This window comes from Zonotrichia albicollis, chromosome W (assembly GCF_047830755.1).
Source record: "Zonotrichia albicollis isolate bZonAlb1 chromosome W, bZonAlb1.hap1, whole genome shotgun sequence".
NCBI lineage: Eukaryota > Metazoa > Chordata > Aves > Passeriformes > Passerellidae > Zonotrichia > Zonotrichia albicollis.
The window spans coordinates 24,436,304-24,459,261 of record NC_133859.1 but is presented as its reverse complement, the minus strand read 5'-3'; the positions used below and the strand labels follow the sequence as shown (position 1 = coordinate 24,459,261).

At 39.2% G+C, this 22,958-nt stretch overlaps 1 protein-coding gene across 10 annotated transcripts in view; it reads left to right on the top strand.

Moving 5' to 3' along the window:
* LOC141726821 (transcription factor RFX3-like) overlaps nucleotides 1-22,958 on the top strand; it is a 235,579-nt gene that overhangs the window by 120,121 nt on the left and 92,500 nt on the right. For 9 of the 10 annotated variants that reach the window (XM_074531891.1, XM_074531892.1, XM_074531895.1 and 6 more), the window contains one exon: nucleotides 17,645-17,719. The exons of the other annotated variant lie outside the window; for it this stretch is intronic. In XM_074531891.1, the coding sequence (XP_074387992.1) occupies nucleotides 17,645-17,719 (75 nt within the window). The remainder of the gene's footprint in view (nucleotides 1-17,644; nucleotides 17,720-22,958) is intronic. 10 annotated transcript variants of the gene reach the window in all.

Sequence of the window (22,958 nt, the reverse complement as noted above, 5' to 3'; positions counted from 1 at the left end):
TGTGTAAGCCCTGCTCAGAAATAACTAAAACATCCCTGTGCTATCAACACTGTTTTCAGCACAAATCCAAAACACAGTCCCATACAAGCTACTGTGAAGAAAATTAACTATCCCAGCCAAAACCAGTGCAGTTCACTGGGGATGCTTGCATGCATAACAATGTGGATAAGACTGAAAATCTTGCTACAACCTCCTTTCAGGTAGTTGTAGAGAGTTATAAGGTCTCCCCTGAGCGGTCTCTTCTCCAGGCTAAACAATCCCAGCTTCCTCAGCCCCGCTTCTCATATGACTTACTCTCCAGACCCTTCACCAGCTTCCTCGTCCTTCTTTGCACCTCAATGTCTTTCTTGTAGTAAGGGTCCCAAAACCGATCACAGTATGGACAGGGACATCTTACACTAGATCAGGTTGCTCAAAGACCTGACCAATCTGACCCTGAACACTTCCAGGTATGGGGCATCCACAACTTCTCTGTGCAATCTGTTTCAGTGTCTCACCACCCTCATTGTAAACACTTTCTTATGTCTAATCAAAACCTACCCTCTTTCAGTGTTCACCCCTTGTCCTACTGCTACAGGCCCTACTAGAAATTTTGTCCCTTTCTTATAAGCCCTCTAAGTATTGAAAGACTACCTAGAGCCTTCTCTTCTCCAGGCTGAATATCCCCAATTCTCTGAGTCTTTCCTCACAGGAAAGGTGTTCCAGCCCTCTAATCATCTTTGTGTCCCTCCTCTGGAACCACTCTAACAAGTTTTTCTTGTGCTAGGCACCTCAGAGCTGAATGCAGTACTCTAAGTGGGGTCTCACAGGAATGAAGTAGGGAAGGAGAATTACCTCATTTGACCTGCTGACCATGCTTCTTTTCATTCAACCCAGTATGTGATTGTCATTCTGTGCTGCAAGTGCACATTGCCAGCTCATAGCCAGTTCTTCGTCCATCAGTGCATCCCCAAGTCCTTCTCTGCAGAGCTGCCCTCAATCTGTTCATTCCCTAGTCTATATTGATACTGATATTGATACTGGGGATTGCTCTGACCCAGGTCCAGTACTTTGCACTTGTCCTTGGGGGACTTCATGAGATTTGCATGGACCCACTCCTCAAGCCTGTCAAGGTCCCTCTGGATGCTACATAGCAAACCAACTGAATCACTCAGTTTGGTGTCATCTGGAATCTTGCTGAGGGTTCACTCAGTTCCACTGTGTGTTATGTTGATGAAGATATTAAACAGTATTGATCCCAGCATGAACCCCAGAGGGACACCATTAGTCACTGATCTCCATTTGGACATGGAGACATTGACTAACTCTAGAGATGTGGCCATCCAGAAAAAATCCTTATCCATCTAACAGTCCATTGATGAAACCCATATCTCTCCAATTTAGTGGCCAGAATGTTTTGGGGGACCACTTCAAAGGCCTTACAGAAAGCCAGGTAAATGACATCCATAACTCTTCCCTTTTCCACTGATGCAGTCACTCTATTGTAGAAGACCACTAGATTAGTCAGACATAATTTGCCTTTGGTGAAGTCATGTTGGCTGTGTCTCTAATCACCTCCTTATTTTTCATGTTTTGACATATGCAGAATCATGGAATGGGTAAGTTGGAAGGGACCACTGGAGGTTGACTAGTCCAACCTATCTGCTCAAGCAAGGGCCCTAGAATACATTATTTAGGATTGTATCCAGACAGTTCTTGAATATCTCCAGGGAAGGAGACTCCACAATCTCTCTGGGCAACCTCTTCCAATGCTCAGTCACCTGCACTGTAAAGTTCTTCCTAATGTTCAGTTGGAACTTCCCGTGTTCCAGTTTCTGCCTGTTATTTCTCATCTTATTGCTCAGCACCACCAAGCAGAGCCTGGCCCCATCCTCTTGACACCCTTCCTTTAGATACTTATATACATTGGTAAGATCACCTCAGTCATCTCTTCTCCAAGCTGAACAGGCCCAGCTTCCTGAGCATTTACTCGTAAGTGAGTTGCTCCAGTCCTCTAATCATCTTTATATCCCTCCACTGGACTTGGTCAAGGATCTCCATGTCTCTTTTGTACTGAGGAGCCCAGAACTGGACACAGCACTCCAGGTGAGGCCTAACCAGGGCTGAGTAGAGGGGCAGGATCACCTCCCTCCACCTGCTGGCAATACTCTTCCCAATGCACCCCAAGATACCATTTGCCTTCTTGGCCACAAGGGCACTGCTGGCTCATAGGCAGCTTGTTGTCCACCAGGACCCCCAGGTCCTTCTCTGCAGAGCTGCTTTCCAGCAGGACACCCCCAGCCTGTACTGGTGCCTGGGGTTATTCCTCACCAGGTGCAAGACTCTGCACTGGCCTTTGTTGAATTTCAGACAGTTCTTCTCTGCCCATGTCTCCAGTCTGTTGAGATCTTTCTGAATGCCAGCATAACACTCTGGACTATCTGCCACTCCTCACAGTTTTGTATGGTCAGCAAATCTGCAGTGAAGGCACTCTATCCCTTCATCCAAGTTATTGATGAATAAGCTAAGTAATACTGGACTCAATACTTTTCAGGACAATGTGTTTCATGATCTTACTAGGCTGGAGGTGAGGCTGACTGGTCTGTTGTTTCCAGGGTCCCCCTTTTTACCTTTTTTTAAAATGGGTACAATGTTTCCCTTTTTCCTGTCACCTGGGTCGTTTGCTGACTGCCATAACAAATATAATGCAGAATAACTTGGCAACTGTATCAGCCAATTCCCTCAGGACCCTGGCATGCATCTTGTTGGGTCCCATGGACTTGTGTGCACTCAAGTTCCTCTGGTGGTCATGAACTGATCTTCTCCTATGATAGGAGGGACTTCTTTCCTCCATTTACTGTCTTGAGGTTTGGGGCTTTAGATATGTGGGAAGAGAGATTTTCATTGAAATCTGAGGCCAAAAAAATTGTTGAGTACCTTAGCCTTTTCCATGTCAGTTGTCACCAGTTCTCCTGTGCTATTTATCAGGCTGGAGAAGAGAATACATTTTCTTTAATCTTTCTTTTCTGGCCAATGTACCTGTAGAAGCCCTTCTCATTCTTCTCATCCCTTGCCAAATTCAGTACCAGCTGTGCCTTAGCTTTCCTGATCCCATCCCTATGCATTCAGGCAGCATCCCTATATTTTTTCCATGTTTACATGTCCCTGTTTCCTCAGCCTGTGCATTTCCTTCTCGTACTTTAGGTTTGACCAGGAGGTCCTTACTAGGCCATTCTGGTTTCCTGCCTTCCTTGCCTGATCTCTTGCATGTGGGAATCGAGAGCTCTTGTGCTCTAAGAATAATGTCCTTGAAGAGCTGCCGACTCTGTTCAGCTCCTTTATCCCTGAGGGCAGTTTCCCAGGGAGTCCCATCCACGAATTCCTTAAACAACTGAAATTTCGCTCTCTTAAAATTCAAAGTCCTGACTCTACTCTTCACCTGGCCCATATTCCTCAAGACTGTGAATTCCACCAGGGCAGGATTACTGCAGCAAGGGTTGCCACCAGTCTTGAGAACTCTAATTAGTTCTTGACATCTTTAATTAATTTAAGGCTCTTGATATATAGGGTTAAACTCATACAAGCAATAATCAATTGAAACCTAAACAATTCAGCTTAAACTGTGAAATCAAACACATGCTGCTTTAAATTTACTAGAAGATTTAAATAAACCAGGTAAACTAGAGCAACACACCAGTTCAATTTTTCTTGTTTTTTACCTGGTACATTTCACTTTTAATCCTAATTCTACCTACACCATCATAATATTCTTTTTCATACTTGTATAGACAATTTAAGAGATCACAATAATATGTAGCCAGACCTACTTCTTACTGTAATACTCATCAAGTGTATTCAAATATTTTTAATTAATCTTGGATAATTTTCACATGAAGAAAAATGAACCAGGCATGGGCTTTTTATAATCTTTGACACTTATGCCATGTCAAGATTTAGTTCTGTTTCATTGTTTACAAAAACTTCGTTTTGTTTTATTCACTGTCACTAATTAAAAAATTACATTTTTGTAACTAGCAAATTAGTCGTAACATTGATAAGATTTTAGCTCTTCCTGATAATTCTATTAATACATTGTAGCAATTTGAAATTATATCACATGTATCCTACTTGAACGATGAGTCTGGGTGGGTTACCGATGGTTAATGTCAGAGGACTAGCAGCTACAGCAAAGACAAATTAGAAAATTAACTCTCCTATAAATAATAGAATTTAAATCACCTTGCACTTTTTACTATATGTAAATATTTTAAGGATTGTTCTGATAAAATTTGCATTGTAATACCAATGTTTCCTAATGTCAAAACTGTCAAAATGTGTATTTAGTTATTAAATTAAAAAATGTATTATGCTTGTCAGCCTGGAAGGAACTCTCACCTATTAGTTGTTTTTTCTAGCAAGCATTAGGGTTGATCTGCAGTCACTGTTATTCATCAGTCATCACTATCCATAGGAACTATTGACTCAGAAATGTATCCTATTTCAGTCATGCTTGTGCGCATCAAAAGGTACATGGAAATAAAAACAAAGCCAATATGAATTAATTACTTAGTTCATACGTCTGAATTCATTAATGAATACTCCTGGTACTAAATACGGCGTGCTAAGCATTCTCCTGATGTAAAAGAAAGCTTGGTACCTTTCTAAAATAAACCATTTGATAATGGAGTGGGAGAAAAAGAATAACAGCCACAAATAAGGAGGGCCAATAGTAATGTCAAATTCTGATAGTATAATTTTGGAGGAAGGATAGTTCTTTTAAGAGAAAAAAAATATAAACATGTGTAAGCTTCCATAGCCTTATTTTAAGCTGGAGTAGTTGTGATTTGGAAAATAGTTTGAAGTAAGATTTTATTTCTTCAAACAGTCAACCTCTTTCTAGGTAAAGAAATTTCTTCCTTTTTTCCTCACCCCTCTGGTAATTGGCAGAACAGTTTTTATAGCTGAATTCATCCTAAAACGGACAAACTGCTTCAGATTAAAAAATCAGAGATACATGGATCTTTACGTTATACTGGAAAATTAAATCACCTATTCTGACCTTTTAATTATACAGGCCTGACATTTTTATTCAAATCTTCTTCTGAACACAGTGACTTTTTGGTGAAAAAGGCATTCAGTATAGGCTTCCAAACACAGGAAGGTGAATAATCTGTTTAATCAGTCAAATGTTCAAGTACTATCACAATTAAAAATGCTGGTCAATTATGAATTAACTAGTGGGGTAGAAGTTTAGAGGAATTGGGGAGGTCTTGTACTCTCATTAACCTCTGTCCCCCAAGACTCTGCCTCCTGATTTGTTCTGCTCCATATCTGTGAAGTATTATGACTTGTTTCTATCCTTTCCCAGGAAAAGAGAGAAGTTTTAGTGTTGCACAGTAGATAGAATTACATATGTCCTACTCTGCCCCTGGGAGCCCCATACAGCCCCCACTGGATTTCCAGAAAATCCCCATGAGACTAAGGTCAGACACTTAGGCCATTTACATTCTGGCCTCGTATGCTTATATTGCTCATTTCTCTCTAGCTTTCAGCCATTATCTTTTGCTGTGTTAAAAACTTTTAATTGCATTTAAAAATTAAATTTTAAAAGCCCTGTAGCACCTAGTATTTTGTTTCTAGTTTTGCCTCTTAATGCATGTATTCAGTAGATCACATACCTATATCAACATGCTATATTTAGTGTATTCATTACAAATTGTTTCTGAAATAACTCTTTGTGGTGGGTTGGCCTAGCCACCAGGTGCCCACCAAGCCACTCTTAATTCCACTCCTCAACAGTCTGTTTTGCCTCTGACCATAACTGGTGAGTGATCTCCGTCTTTATTTCAACTCATAAGCTTTTTGTCATATTTTTTCCCCCTGTCTGGCTGAGGAGGAGTGTTAGAGCAGCTTGGTGGGCACCTGAAGTCCAGCCAAGGTCAACCCACCACACTTTCAAAGGCAAATCAGACTTGACTTGGTGAAATTATTTTAATTTATTGCCAATTAAGCAGAGCAGGATAATGAGAAATAAGAACAAATCTAAAAAAACCTTCCACCCACCCCTCCTTTCTTCCCTGGCTCATCTTCATTCCCAACTATTCTACTTCCTCCCTCAGAGCAGCACAGGGGGACAGGGAATGGGGGTTGCCATCAGTTTATAACACTTTGTTTCTGCTTTTTCTTTCTCTTCATGTTCTTGTCCTGCTCTAGCATAGGGTCCCCCCCCACAGGAGACAGTCCTTCATGAACTTCTCGAATGTGAGCATTCCCACTGGCTGCAGTACTTCACAAACTGCTTCAGAGTGTTTTGGGTTTTTTTTTGTTTTGTTTTGTTTTTGTTTTTGTTTTTTTCCATGGGGTGAAGTCCCTAAGGAATGGACTGCTCTAGCATGGGTCCCCCACAGGATCACAGGTCCTGCCAACAAACCTGCTCCAGCATGGGCTCCTCTCCACAGGCCACCATTCCTGCCAGGAGCTTCCTTTAGGGCACATTTACCTTGTCTGTTGTGGGGTCCTCCACAGGCTGCAGGTGGATATCCGCTCCACTGTTAACCTTGATGGGCTGCAGGGAAATCTCTGTTCAGATGCCTGGAGCACATGCTCCCTGTGGCAGCAGCTCTGAGGCCTCAGAGAGCAACACATAACTTTCCCAGGCCTTTCTGGGGAAGGCTGTGAGAAGATCAGAGAAAAAAAAAAAAGAGAATTCTTATCTTAGCTTGCTGCACCAGTTATTGTGAACATGTAGAATGTGTTATGGAGATTTGTTTACTAAAGGGTAGTTTCTTAATTAGCCAATGGTGATGATGTTATGATTGGAGGACCAATTAAGTCTAGGTGTATCGTAACTGTCTATAAAAGCAATAAGTTTCTTAATAATAATATATATAATAAAAAGAGATTAATCAGCCTTCTGTAAATCATGGCGCCAATACTAATTATTACCCAGCTGGGGGCTCGTTACAGCAACAGCTCCCCTCTTCCTTTACCAATCTTAGTGGCTGCATAATTTTATTTGTCACATATTCTCATTTCTAGCTGTCATTGTGAAGTTTTTTTTATCCTTTCTTAAATATGTTTGCACAGAGGCTCTAGCAACATCACTGGCCCAGATTTGGCTAGTGGCAGTTAGGTCTTGGAGCTGGCTGGAACTGTCTCTGTCATGAGAACAGCTTCTAGCATCTTCTCTCAGAAGCCATCCCTGAACTGCCAGGTCTACCAAAACCTTGCCACATAAACCTAATACACTCATATGGAAAACTATTCTCATTATTAAAAAATTGGTCAAAGGAACACAATGATATTTTGTTTCTGAGGTATTCAAAATTTGATATTGGAGATGCCTCTGAATCCTTGAAGTGAATTTCTGTCTGTTCTTTTTCTTTTCTTCTGTAAAAATGTATAAAGTAGGTCAAATATGACTGGCAACTGCTATCATCATAGTTCAAATCTTAGTGGCATGGTGTTAGCACTTTTCTAGAGTAGTGGATTTCTATGTGTCTGTTGTGGTTTAACCCCAGCCAGCAACCAAGCCCCACACAGCCCATTGCTTACTCCCCCATCAGCAGGATCAGAGAGAGAATCAGAAGGGTAAAAGCTGGAGAACTCATGGGCTAAGATAAAGACAGTTTAATAGGGAAAGGAAAAGCCTCACACACAAACAAAGTAAAACAAGGAATTAATTCACCACTTCCCATGGGCAGGCAGGTGTTCAGCAATCTCTAAGAGAGCAGGGCCCTATCATGCATAACAGTGACTTGGGAAGACAAACGCCATCACTCCAAATGTCTCCCTTCCCCCTTCCTCCTTCTTACCCCCACTTTATGTACTGAGCATGATGTCATGTGGTCTGGAATATCCTTTTGGTCAGTTTGCCTCACCTGTCATGGCTGTGTCTCCTCCCAACTTCCCATGCACCCCCAGCCTCCTTGACAGCTTGGCAGTATGAAAAGCAGAAAAAGCCTTGGCTTTGTGTAGGCCCTGTTCAACAATAACAAAAACATCTCTATATTATCAACCTTGTGTTCAGCTGTTGGGATTTGACACTGGTTAAAACGCCAGGCACCCACAAGAATCATAATGCAGGCACCCACAAGAATCATAATGAAGGGCTCATGAGTTGAGATAAGAACTGGGACAAAACAGCCTGAGGGCAAAACAGGCTCAAACAAAGGCATAAAGTAAATCTCTCATTAACAGAGTCAAAGGACAATAATGTAAATTATTCTAATTATTGTAAAGTAAAATTAGCCCTTAAAATACCTTCCTCCCCTGCCCCCCGCCCCTCCCACCGACAGCACAGGGAGATGGTGTGAGGGTGTTTGGTCAGTTCATCACTAGAGATCTTTCTTCAGTTCATTTAGGGAGAGGAGTCTCTCTCTTCTGCTATGCTGTGGGGTCTTTCCCATGGGACACAGTTCTCAATGAACTTCTCTAGCATGGTTCTAATTTCACAAATAGCAGTCCCAGCCAAGCTGCTGTAACATGAGTCCTTTCCACAGGCAAAAGAGTCTTCCCAAAACTGCCATTGCGTGGGTCACTAGTCCATGGGGTGTAGTCTTTTAAGGATAAGTTGCTCTAGTGTGGAAGCAAGGGCTCTCTTTCCCTATCTCTGTCTCTGGAAGCAAGAGCCCTGTCTCTCTGTTTGGGTCTCCCACTGGATTACAGCTATTTTAGCATCAACCCGCTCCAGCGTGAGCACCTTTTCCCACAGGCTGCAAGCAGATCTCTGCATCCCCCCATGGACTTAATAGATTACAGGAAGACTGGTTTATTATAGTCCTCAACATGGCTTGCAGAGAAATCTCAACTCCGATGCTTGGAGCACCTCGTCCCTCTCTTTCTTTCCACTGACCTTGGTGCCATCATGCTGTCTTTTTCCACTTCTTCACTTCCTCCTCTTTCTCCGACTAGGAGGAAAAACCTGCTGCTTTGTAAGTACCATAGCAAACAAATTCCACCAGTTCCAAGATTTCTGCAGGATCTCGCAGCACTGAGAATTTGATTCCGTCTAGATTCTGGGTTGGGGAATTGCTCGCCATGTTTCCACTGCTGGCCATGCGGCCTGGCTGCCAACATGCAGGTGGTGCCGGACACTGTGGTGCCGGTACCATTCAATGTCTCTCTTCATGTGGGATGCTGAAAAGGAGAAGCCTCGACCACCAGGATTGCCCCGGTGGCAACGCCTTGCCACCCCTTGGATAAAGCTGTGCCTGCATTGTTTCAAATTTTCTTCTTAAATACATCATCACAGAGGCGTTACCAACCTCTCTAATATGACAGCAGCATGTTCATCTTCAGAGCCATCAGAGATTGGCTCTGTTGGGTATGGTGGAAGCTTCTAGCAGCTTCTCACAGAAGCCAGTTCTATGGCTCCCCCCCCCCCCCACTACCAAAAAACAGATTGTGCTAAACCAGCACATCAGCACAAATCCAAAACACAGCCCCATATCAGCCACTGGGAAGAAAATTACCATACCTCAGGCAAAACCAGCACAGTATCTAATTAAATAGATAGTTTGTTCTAAAAGTGCCAATTAATTTCTTGCAAATTCTGTCTTGTCATATTTTTTCTGAATTAAAAAAAAATTAAACTTTCTGCTTTGTTTCTCAATCCCGATTTCCTGATGGAACTAACTCTTGTGGAAGCATACAGCTCTTGCTATATGCTTTTTAGCTCAGTTGAAGTGTGCCTGTTTTAGAAATCGTATGTAAGCTTGTCAAGGTTTTGGGGAGATTTTTAAGTCTGTACAATAACTGGCAGATCAACTACAGGGCAGCTTAGGGGTTTAGAACTCAAGTGCATGAGAAAGGTGAGGTATACAGTCTACCTTTTGATTCATATAAAGGGATTGTATTGAAGAGAAATAGTGGAATTGATAATTTGACCAGCCATTTGAAACATTTAATAAGGAAATAAAAATGGACACTGAATTGTCTTTTGAGAACTTAGGGAGAAAGGAGTCATCTGGTATAAACACCAAACATTTTGCATTTTTACCAAGTCATGGATGTTATGTATGCCTCTGCTCCATATGTTGGCCCCATATGTTGTTTTCTGATCATAAGACATATTTATATTCGTCAGTCAATAAGCATACCCTGTGCACATACAGAGTACTGAAGATGTGATGTTTATTTTATGAAATTTAATGGGCCTGAAATACCCTCACATCAACATCAGAAAACAAACAAAATAATTAATACCCATTTCAATTTCTCCCAGCTTTCTTATCTGATTAGGGACAGAAAGGAAGTTTTCAGACTAATTAAACATTTCAGCTGGGAATGGTGTGAATTTTGGAAGTCATTATTTTCTTGAACTTGTCCATCTTCCCCTTAATTATTATATTAGTTACAGTATTCTCTTTTGGAAGGTAAACAGAAATAAAACAAGTGATACAGTAGCAGAGACCACACCTGTGTGTCTGTCTGGGGATTACCATAAATTTCAGTATTTTCATTATTTGACTACTGTTCTTACTGAAGGGGACAACACTGTTCCAGTAATTCATTATTTTCTCTCTTGTTCTCCTTTGAATATGAGCTGCCTCCTGCTATTTGTGCATCTAGTCCTATATAAACACTTCTAAAGCTTTTCTGAGTTCTTTTAAAGTTGGCATATATAAAATATCAGATATATTTCATGATCATTTTGTGTATATGTACAAAACTTTTTTCACGAAAATTTGAAACAATTGGGTTTTTTTCTTCTGTCTTTCAATTACTTTTTCATTCTTTTGAGCAAAATCCAATATAACCTAGTAAAAGCTCTATGACAGTTGCTTAGTCTATGAGAACTTTCAAGAGAATCACATTTTTCTGGGTGTTGGACCTGAGAGTTCTCTTTAGATGGTCACTGATGCTTCATTTTCAAGTCTTTGCATCTAGGCAAGTTTGTCTGCCCAAATCAAGGCTCTGGCATGAGTACCTCTTCAGAGGACAGTAGCATTTGTATGAATGCACTGTTTTGAAATATAAGTGGAAAGTGATTTGCAGAAAAAAAGCTAACTCCACAACTTGCAAAAGTTGTAAAGCCGGTATGTTTATTACAGTGCCAGACGCATGTGGGGATCCCAGCATGTGGGGATTGTTCCCCCCAAAGGACATGTATGGCCCTGAGATTTTCCAAACCTTTTTTATCCCCCTTACTTGTACATATGCACAGAGTTTCACAATAGGTTAATGCATATTCATTTTGCTGGTTTCGAGTTACAACTTGCATCTAGTTTTTATCAGTCCTTGTACAGAGAGAACTCTCTGGTCACCCTCTCCGTCTCTTGCAGCCTCAGCTTTAGCTCTCGTCTTTGTTTCAAAGTTCAAGGGCCCCTCCCCCTTATCTTCCTTTTAGCTTGGAAGTTCGCATTCTTTTTCCTTGGCTGAGGCAGTTTTGCGAGCACAGGCTTTTTGTGAGAACAGGCAGTATTGAGCACAGCAGAGTTAACAGACTAAACAAGTTAAAACAGCATATTTTATCTATGCAAACAAGCTACAGACTAAATAATTCAAAACGGCACATTTCACCTAAATCCGAAATGGATTTCTACCCTATTAAATTTCCACTCTGTTTCAAAAGGATGCTGGAGTTCTCATTCATTTATCATATAACACTTTAATATAGTGATGTGCATAGACCTTTTCTAGGATTGTCAATGAGAAAGTAAGAATTGTTACCAGAAAAAGCCATAACAGCAAATACAGTTATCACTAGTATTCAAGACTTCATTAGCTGTGCTGAATTTAATTTTTTTAATACATATTTGATTTATTGATAATTTCTTCACAACTTCTTTTGTATTTCACTTTGCCTAAAGACTACAATGGCAAAATTTTTTAAACAGATAAAGTTACAACTTGCTAAATATATAGCAGATAAAAATTAAAGGGAGCAGATGAAGTTAAAAATAGGTGCCTGTGGTAGAGACATGGACTTCTTTTGGGCATGAGGCAGGAGAAGTCTTAAACTTTAAGATATGAAAAGTAGTCTGTTTTACTGTCAGTGAAGAGGGGTTTAGAAAGGCAAACAAATATAGATAATGAATTAGAGGATGTCCATGTTAATTTCAGTAACTTGGAGCTTAAATTTCTGAGGATTTTTTTTCCTTATGTCCTGACCTCCTCAGAACAATTTAAGTATTTTGTGTCAAATACTTGAATCATGAAGAAAATAAGTTTTCCTTGCCATTGACTTTTAGGAAGTTTTTCAATGTCAGTTGGGGATTTTTAAGTGTTTTTCTATGTATATATTAGAGAGGCATCTGAGATGTTAATGTATATGTTCATCTGATAAAATGTTAATGGACAAAAGTCTTCAAAAATGGCAGTTAATAAGATTACATAAAGGCTGAACATTGTAGGATTTAGTTGACATATAATAATCACAGTTTTGAATTTATTATCCACAAAAATGTTCTACCCTTCTCAACCATTAATGACTACGGCAGATAATAAATTAGCATTTTAGAAGGCAATCTGAGTGAACTGACATAGAAGTCTAAAATCACAATTCCCATTATTATCATGCTGCAATTTCCCCACCCATGTTTATATTAACATGTACACTCACGATTACATGTATTAGTAATTAGTAATGCAGATTTGTTTAACATACTTTGGTTGGGGCTGCTGTGGGAAAGATAATTTTTTTCAGTTATCAGTCAAAACATTTTACTAAATGACTTTTCATATAGAAATAGTTTTTCAGTGAGAAGAAATGTATGACTGATCACACATTCAAACTGATGGGGGTGTGATTTTTTTGTCAATTAACATTCCAGTTGTTAAATAGGCCTGTAACTTCTGATTGATCATCCTTAGAAATGTAAGGAATGTAATTTATTAACCTTGATATGCGCATAATATAATTTCAACGATATGTGCATAGTTTCAAATGTTCAATTTATTTCTGTATTTTTTTCCAAAATGTCAAGGCTACAATTAAAAAGAAAACCCCACTATTTGGGATAACCACTATTTAATTTGAGATATATGATTAAAAATACTTGCCATTAAAGTTTCTGTTACTTCCCCAACATGCAGGGGGCTGTTTCACATAGAACATTTTGAAAGCCTGAGGACTCAAGCCTCTCAGAAGCTTGGGATTTTTAAAAATAAAATAAATTTGAATGAGAGGGAGCCCAGAAGTAGCTGAAAGTTTTCAAAATGAGCCAGACAAATGATTCATTGTCTAGAAAATCTGCCTTCAAGGTGAGCCATTAACTACATGTTATAGAAGGTTAAGAGCTGCTTTGTCTATGGTTAGGTCCCTGCATGGGAAAAAGTTACCTGATGGTAAAGAGATATTTCAGTAGCACGTTGTCCTGGTTTAAAAGACAGATGTCTGCCAATGAATGCAGGAAGCCCCCATGGAATGGAAAGATGACCCTCTCCCTCTAAATTATTATTACTTTGAAGTTACAGGGCTTCCAGGCAAAGATATGGGAAAAGGAATAACAGTTCTTTAGTTCTTTACTAGACTATATATATATATAAACAAGACAAAACAAACAACAGCAAGAAAAAAAGAGAAAACCCAATGACAGCCTTTTCCCATCTGTTAAGCAAGTTTCCCTTTGGTGTAGTTATGACTCCAACCAAGCAGGGGGGGCTGTTGGCTCGTGTCAAGGCAGAGGGGCTACAGCGACTCCCCTGCGGCTTCAGAGGGTAGCCAATGCAAGCCCTGAGCCTCCCCAGGAGGTAATGGCAGCCTCAGAGAGAGAGAGAGAAGGTGTGTAAGAGGGAGAGAGTACAGTTTTCCCTGGGTTCTCACATGCACGAAATGGTATCCTGGTGATGGCAGCCCCGAGGTTCCAGTTAAATCAGCAGCTCCAGAGAAAGGGAGTGAGGAGTTGTGTGTGAGGGGGATCCGGTTTCCCCTGAAGCACCCATGCATATAGGCATGGGTCTTCCCAGAAATGGCAAGTCCTGAAAAGTCCCCATCAACTGGCAGCTCCTGCAAGCAGCGAGCTCACCCATGGGGGAGGCAAGAATTCCCCAGCAGCAAGGGTCCAGCACCAGAAACCACCTGCATTGACGTGATCTCAGCCCAGCCAGCTGGCTCGCCCCTCAGCAAGCCAGTGCCCAATTCCCGCCCTCTCTTCCCAGAAGCTTTCACTGGAATGCAACGGTCGTTGGCCAGTTCTTTTGTACCTTAATTGCCCATCATTCATTCTCCCCTTTCCTCTCAGCATCCCGCTTTTCAGGTAACAAATGGGAGAAAATTCACAGAAAAAACCAAACCCACAATACAGGTAAAGCTTAAAAGGCAACTCATCAAAATTTAGACAAGGAATACTGCACAAAATGTTTAATAATGAAAATAATTACTGTTATAAATGATCAACAAGAAAGCCAAATTAATAAATGCGAAAGATTTTTTTCATGACCAAAATACGGTCCTTGAAAACCACAGTCAAAGAGACAGCGTCGAGCCTGGGATTGGCGCTGGGTGAACCGAGATCCAACCTCTATCACATCGGATATCCCTCTGTTCACCCATGCTGTCTCCAGTGGGGCTGTTTTATACAGTTTTTTATGCCTGAGGCAGAGGTGCCCCGATTTCTTTTGTAACCCTGCATATGTATGAAGTTTTCTTTCACTGTGCAGGGTTGGACAATTGCTGTTTCCTGGGTAGTGGCGGGCGCTGATCATGTCAGGGGAAGTCGTGTATTCAGATGTATGTTTCTCCATGACTTCGGTTATCTTGATTGATGATATCTATCAAGTGCTGATCGTCCTTGGGTATTCCCTGATGGTTCTGGAGGAAACCCATCTCTGCGTGGCCCCTTTCTTTTATTAGTTAATGAGGCATTGTTCTCCTGCTGCCACCAGGAGTTTCAGAATTCCAATGTAGTAATCTGTCTCCAGGTTGTTTGTGGTCAGAGGCTCGTTGGATGTTAAATTCATTTTGCAAATTTTATTTTATACATTTCCCCTTAAGCATGAATTATTTTACATTATATATTACAATTACTTTTGGAACAAGTTACTCTAGAATATGATGAATACTTATAATTTCAAATATAGATCAAAAGTCTTTCTGGAAGACCTGCTCTAGTTCAGTAATACTTCATGAGGTTAATGAAAGGTGAATTAAGGGTGAATTTTAGAGGCAATGAACACCTCTTGACCTTCATTATTCAAAAAAATAAGACAAGCTGATCATAGTAATCATTAAGATCTCTGGCTTTAAAATCTATGGGTCTGTGGCCATGGGTATGCTGGCAACACCAAGATGAGTGGTGCAGTAGACACACCTGAAACATGGGATGCCATCCAGAGGGACCTGGACAAGCTTAAATTCTGGGCCCATGAGAACCTCTTAAGTTTTAACAAGGCCAAGTGCAAGGTGTTGGTCAGGGGAATGAACTGATCGAGAACAGCCCTGCTGAGAAGGACTTGGGGTGCTGGTGGATGAGAGACTGGACATGAGCTCGAAATGTGTGCTTGCAGCCCAGAAAGCTGATGCTACCCTGGGCTTCAACAGAAGCAGAATGGTCAGCAGGGTAAGGGAGATCATTCTGCCCCTTTACTTCACTCTGGTGAGACCCACCCTGGAGGCCACCAAGATTGATCTGAGGGCTGAAGCACCTCTCCTCTGAAGAAAGGGTGAGAGAGGTGGGGGTTGTTCAGCCTGGAGAAGAGAAGGCTTTGGGAGATCTTATTGTGGCCTTCCAGTACCTAAAGGGAGCCAACAGGAAAGCCTGAGAGGGACATTTTACAAGAGCATGTAGTGACAGGATAAGGGGGAATGACTTCAGACTGAGAGTAGGTTTAGATTAGATATCAGGAAGAATTCTTTACTGTGAGAGTGGTGAGGCCCTGGCACAGGTTTCCCAGAGAAGTTGTGGCTATTCCATCCCTGGAAGCATTCAAGGCCAGGTTGGATGGGGGTTTTAGCAACCTTGTCTAATGGAATGTGTCCCTGCTCATAGTGGAGGGGTTGGAACTGGATGATTCTTAAGGTCCCTTCCAACCCAAACCATTCTGTGATTCTATGATTATATATATCTTCATGATTTATGATTTTAAAAAATTGGTTCTTTGAACAGGTCACAAAAACTTGTCTCAGTGAAATTAGAGGGTAGTGTAATAAGTGGAACGAGCACCAGGAGGCAGGACTTCAGCCCTGTAGTACTGCTGTAGAAAAGGTATTGTCAGAGTGGAGTGAGATTCAGAATTATAATTAAAATTTTGCATGATGTTATAATATCATGTTAAAATGGGAGAGTCTATGGTTGCACTATATAGTGAGTTGATCTTAGTATGATGAAATCCTAAACTTCTAATTTTTAATATACAGCATCCTTTTAAATTTGACCTTTTCTGTCTGATTGAATAGTTTGACTTAATAGTATTTTCTACTGATGCAAGAAAAAAAACTGCATTCAAACATTATTTTGGCAATATTTCTTGCATACTCATCAGATCTAGTATGCTTTTATCAAAAGACATATTTCTAATAGTAAATAGTTGTAAGAAAGACTTCCTTTTTCATTGAGAGTTCCTACAGTAAGAATACTATTTGATTTGTTTATAAAAAGGGGAAACCACATTTTATTTATGCACTAAGTGAAATATAATCTAAAATATTTTTCAGTTTTGTGCTGTATATTGAGTGAACTCAATAATGCAATTTACCAGTATAAACTCTTTGGATAATAGTGTAATAATTAAAGAAGTGTAGGGAAGATTTATTTTAAAGCTGTCAACAGTGGATATAAGTGGCTTTAAATGTACAGATACTGTTCCATTGCTTTTCTGTCTTTTCCATTTAATGTGGGTCATTATGTGCCTTCTTTTACTGTACATCCCATTGTCTCATTGACTTTCAATGGTTTTGCTATTTTAGCTCTGTATCTAAACTACAGTTAGATTGTAATTTTATTTTTATTGCTGTCATTGAATTAATAAGAGGCATTAATATGGAAGGGAAGAATAGGAATGGTTATGGTTGTCTTTATTCATTTGTATTAGGAGTAATGCTACTGTATAATTAGTGGTTTATAATACTTTTTCCTTTAAAAGTATTATTTTGAACCCATCTGATTTTTTATTTTCTTTTAAGGATGGATCTTGCTGTCTGTGTAAGCCTCCAATTTTTGTTTACTTTGAGAGCTCTGGATATTCAAAGAATGCTCTAACAGGCTGTAGGGGGTGATATCCTGTACAATGAAGCTAATGGCAGAAAACTCACTGAATGACTGAGATTTTACTCTATGGTTGCAGAGAGCAGAAATTTTGCTTCTTATTCACACTTAAAGTGTGCACAGTTCTTTCTCAAATACTTAGAGGAAGAAACACAGGCATTTCCAAGGATTTTATTCTGGGGTTTTTTTTCTATTCAAAATACTGAATGTTCAGTAATTTTTATTGTTTGCAATGTAGCTTACTAGTAAATCTACTTCTCTTATTTCATGAGTAGAAAGGAAAGTAAATTGGACTTTGAAAGTGGGATCCTGCAGTATATATGCAAGCAAAATGCCACTCTGACATCACTAAGAGGTTTGCCTTCATGAGGACTTAAGGATGAGGCCTTAAAGTAGAAAATATCCCTTAGCTCTGACCAAAGTAGATATTTCTGTTGAACTTAAGGGAACCTATCAGAATTTTTCTGATTAGTCTTTTATACTGTCTTGAGTCATTTTCTAATGACATCTATTATCAGATTGAGATGGCGATTGAGACACTTCAAAAATCTGATGGTCTTTCTACTCACAGAAGCTCTCTTCTCAACAGCCATGTAAGTTGTTTCTTCTTTCATGAAAGCTAATCTCTATCTTGTTCTGCATGCTTAGCTTGCCTCTAAATGTTTGTTTTAATTTATTGCTATATTTACTTGTAATCTTTTCATTTTAGTTGCTTGTAATCTACATCTTATGTCACTATATTTTGTCAGGCAAAGTGTCATGACATACTGTAGAGTGCATTTCTTTTCTAGGTTCTGTATTGTGTTAACGCAACTTAACAGATTTGTCTATTTTGCAGGTCCCAATGTAAATGTAAAAATAATAGCCAAATAAACCTTAGGTAGTCTGTGTTTGACATTCAAAATTAATTTTCTGTAATTTGTGTACTTGATATAATAATTTAGGAGCAGGTAAAGGGGGAAAGAAGTATTGCACACAGTTTGGATAAAAATATACTTTGGATTTCTTTTCAAATATTTCTATTAGTCTGAATAAGTTTAGTATAACAATTCTGTAGATCCATCTCATGAGATTTAAAAATTAAAACAATCTGTTAGTGTCTAACATGTTTGCTTCTTCTGCCTTTTGCTTTGTTCTGTCTTTACAAATCCTGTAGTTAGCAATTTTCCATAATAAAAGGGTGAAGATGTTCGCATAAGAAGATGGTTGCAAATATAGTAGCAAAGCCATTAAATATAACTTTTAGGTAAAGGAGTAAGGCTCAAAATTTAATTTTCAGTTTGTTTTTAAATAGTGCTAGTCTTTCTTGAAATGTTGTGTAAACAAAATGGTTTTTCTTCAGCTAGTATAAATAGTTTTGTATTTTTAATTGCTGCTAAATTGCTATACATACTGCATCCTTTTTGCTTCTCAGCCTTACTAACAAACATAAACCTACATATTTTTTCACATTCTTGTATTTCTTTACTACTGAAAATATTGATTGTAATATGAATGTATGAGTATATTGGGTAGTCTATACACTTATTTGTTGACATTCCCTCCCCCCAAGAATGTGGTAATATGGAGGTGAATACCAAAAATATTTTGTAAAAGTTTATCATCATGGTAGAAAAAGACAGCCAGTACAATTTCTTGGAAGAGAATTTAGTTTTCTTAGAAAATGCTAAAATTAGGTAAAGGAAATTGAATTCTGTAAAGTGTGAAGAAAGAGATTTAGATCATGTTAAGACAACCTAGAAACATGCAAGGACAAATAATGCCTAAGTAATCTAGTGGCCTTGCACAATGGAGTGACTGATTTGGTGGACAAAGGGAGAGATATGGATGTCACCTATCTAGACATCTGCAAGGCCTTCAATAACACCCCCTACACCATTCCTGCTGCTAAATTTGAGAGAGATAGGTTTGATGTGTAGACTCTTAGATGGATAAGAAACTGGCTGGATGGCTGCATCCAAAGCATAACAGCAAACAGCTCAATGTCCAAACAAGGATCAGTAATGAGTTGAGTCCCTCAAGGGCCTGTACTAGGACCATTGCCATTTAATAACTTCATCAACAGCTTAGATAGTGGGATAGAGTGTGTCTAAGTAGGGCCACTAAAATGATTAGAGGGCTGGAACGCCTCTCCTATGAAGAAAGGCAGAGAGAGTTGAGGTATTTTAGCCTGGAGAAGGCTCCATGGAGACCTTATTGCAGCCTTTCTGTACTGGAAGGGGGCTTATGAGAAAGATGGAGAGAGACTTTTTACCAGGGCCTGTAGTGACAGCAAAAAGAGCAATGGCTTTAAACCAGAAGAGAATAGATTTAAACTGAACATAAGGAAGGAAGTTCTTTAAAATGAGGATGGTGAGACATTGAAACAATCAGGTTGCACAGAGAGGTTATGGCTGCCCCGTCCCTGGAAGTGTTCATGGTCAGGTTGGATGGGCCTCTGTGCAACCCTATCCAGTTGAAAATGTCCCTAATCACTGAAGGGGAATTGGACTTGACAACCTTTTAAGTTCCCTTGCAACCCAAACCATTCTATGATTTTATGAAAATATGTTTCTAATAAGGAGATTTGCATGTGTCTGTTATGGCAGTCTTATTCTGATTTTTCTTAAATATTCTGAGGTATTTTCAAAACTACTGAAAGACAAATAGAGGAACTTTTGTGGATTCTGTGGGGAAAAAAAAGACCTCCAGGTGTCTTGGTGTAATAAATGTTCTTTCCTAGCCTCAGTCATTTTGAAAGAAATTAATGAAACTCAGATTAAACACTGGATATTTTCCCTTTCTTAGAAACTTTTATTGAGTTGTGACTCAAATAAGGACAGTAAATATGGTTTTAGTCCTATCTTCTTCCTTAAGCTGGTATTTTGTTGCCTTAAATAATACCTTGTGGAATCGTCTGATTCCTTCCCCCTCAGGGAAATCCTCAGAGCCCTCCCTTGGTGAGACTTACCATAGAGTCTTTCCCTACCTGGGCAGACAAAAAGGTCTTCCTCATGGACTCTTGCTTAACAGCAATCCATCCCAGTTCATTTCCCCATATGTCCCAATTTCCCCTGGTTTCTCCTTTCCCTGTTTCCTCATTGGTTGTGGCATCCCTGGTGGCCGGCCCCCATCTTCCCTAAAAGCCAATCACCTTTGCCCTGCCCATTGTACCACCCCCATGCCCTCCCCTACTTAAACCTTGTGCATAGCACATGGTTCATTTTTTGTCTCTGGTTTCCCTTCGGTGTGCTGAAATAAACCTCACTGGAACTGACCATATAAAAGGCTCTTCTGCCTTTCTTCACTGAGCTTGCCGTGGTGTGTGTGTACTTGACTGCTTTGCCTGAATGGTTACCCAAGTGGCTTTTCCACAGGAGACGCTTACTGGGGAATATAGGTAGCAGCAACCACTATCTAAACCCCGCACTGCTACAATATCTGTTTATTTTAATGGTTTAAAAAAAATACTCTCTTTTATTTTCTTTCCTGATTTCTTTCTGTATGTGATTGAGTTGACTAATTTATAATCTAATGCTTTTTAAATACTGGAGTTTCATTGAAGTTGTAGTCAATTTACCCCTTCTGCATAAACCATTTCATACCATTCTAATGTTGTTAATATTATAAATCAACAGGTCAAAGTGTAAACAATTCAATTTTAGAATTAGATTTCTGTAAATACAAAAATGTATTTAAGGCTGTTTGCAATAATGTTATCATGTCTGCAGATTATTTACTTTTTTACATGGCATTCAGCTATTGACATTCTTCTTTGAAGGCTGTAACCTGCCAAATAATCATTTCAACCATTTTTATTGAAATATTTTCACCCTGGAGCAAATATCCTTACTTTGTACTTATCTTGGGTTTTGCTTTCCCATTGTTGGCTAATGCCAAGCTGTGGTTGAAAGAATATCTGTCAAATACAGACCATTAGTAAAATGCACTGAAATGAATCCTAATAAATTATAATAAATCTAGAAAATAATTTAATACTATATTTAGAAGTTAAATTGGAAATAATTTGGGGGTTTTTTCAGTAATTTTTTTCTTTGTGAGATAAAACAAATTGCTCATATTCCATAAACTAATTGATATATCTTAAATGATAACTTTGAAGGCTATAATTAAGATATAGTGAAATGGTTTTGATAATACACTCATGTAAAGGTAAAAGTTTAAAATATTTTTCCTAGGCTTTGTTTCAAGTTGATAAAACATTGTGAATGTCAGGACTGCATTTATACCCAGAAGTTGATATAAGGATGATGAACTGCACTTTTTAATGTTTATTTAAAGTGCAACATTATCTACATCCATTTTGCAAACAGCTAGATCGTGCTTCTCCTACATCTTTACACAGAGCTCTTGTTTAGAAACCTAAGCATGATAGTTCTGATAATGTTTTCTATAAGAAAGTAAACATGAAGATGTTCTTTGAAAGGTCTTGAGTAAATGTTTTCCTAATTTTTTTTCATTTTTCATGTATTGTGTTCAGTAAATTGCTCACAACTGACTTAAACAGGACTGTATGTTCAATATATTCATTATAATCTAATTTTTACTAATAGTTCTGCAATAAAGAAGGGTCAGAGTGGAAACTTATTTCAAGAGTAATGGGCACTAAAATATTGATATTCTTGTTCTGTAAATGACAAGTTATATGGAACATTACTAGAACAGAATTAGTTCAGTGATCTATTAGTTAGTAGCCCTGCAGAGTAGCATATTCAATGTCACATAATTATCTATTTTACTGTACTTTAAACACATATCTTGGTCATATTAATTACTTTGGTGGTCTAAAGTGAAATGAATTAAACAATCGTGTGAGGGTCCAGCATATTGGAATAAAACTTTGTTCAAAATGCCAAACCCAAATCCATAGTTTGGGGATTTATTGGATGCTCAAACTAAGTCCAGACTTTTTGTAAGATTTGTGAACCTGGAAAATTTGGATGTTCATTCTAATTCATTTTGGCATAATTACTTTCTTAACTAATTAGTAAATACAAGACAAAAACAAAATTTGGAAATTCAAGTGGAAATTAAAGGGAAATTCCAAGGATATGAAACCATGGTGGAAGGAAGGGTTAAGCTAAATAAAATGATTGTATCCTCAAAAATCTGAAATCCCATAATTTAAATATAGAATCATAGGATCATTTAGGTTGGAAAAGACCTCTAAGATCATCGAGTACAACTGATAACACTGCCAAGTCCACCACTAAGCCATGTTCCTAAATGCCAGAGCTACGTCTTTTAGAACACGTCCAGGGTTGCGACTCAACCACTTCACTGGGCAGCCTGTTCCAATGCTTGACAATCCTTTCATTGAAGAAATTTTTCCTATATTTCCATTTACTCTTGTCCTACTGCTTGTTACTTATGGGAAGAGACTGACACCTACATCACTACAAGCTCCTTTCAGGCAGTTGTAGAAAGAGTGATAAGGTCCCCTCTGAGCCTCCTTTTCTCCATGCTAAACAACCCTAGTTTCTACAGCTGCTCCTCATAGGACTTGTGCTCCAGACCCTTCAGCAGCTTCATTGCTCTTCTTCAGACACACTCTAGCTCCTCAGTGTCTTTCTTGTAATGAGTGGCCCAAAACTGAACACAGGATTAGAGGTTTGGCCTCACAGTTGCTGAGTACAGGGGGGCAATCACTTGTCACAGACATCTTTTATGAAAAATCCTTTCCTTAGGATTTTTCCTCCTGAGAAGCTGAGAGGCCTCAGGAACAAAATGTAAACAATGGTTATCTGCTACTGTGGAATGCAACAGGTGGATCTTTGATTGGCCCATGTTGGTTGTTTCTAATTAATGGCCAATCACAGCCCAGCTGGCTCA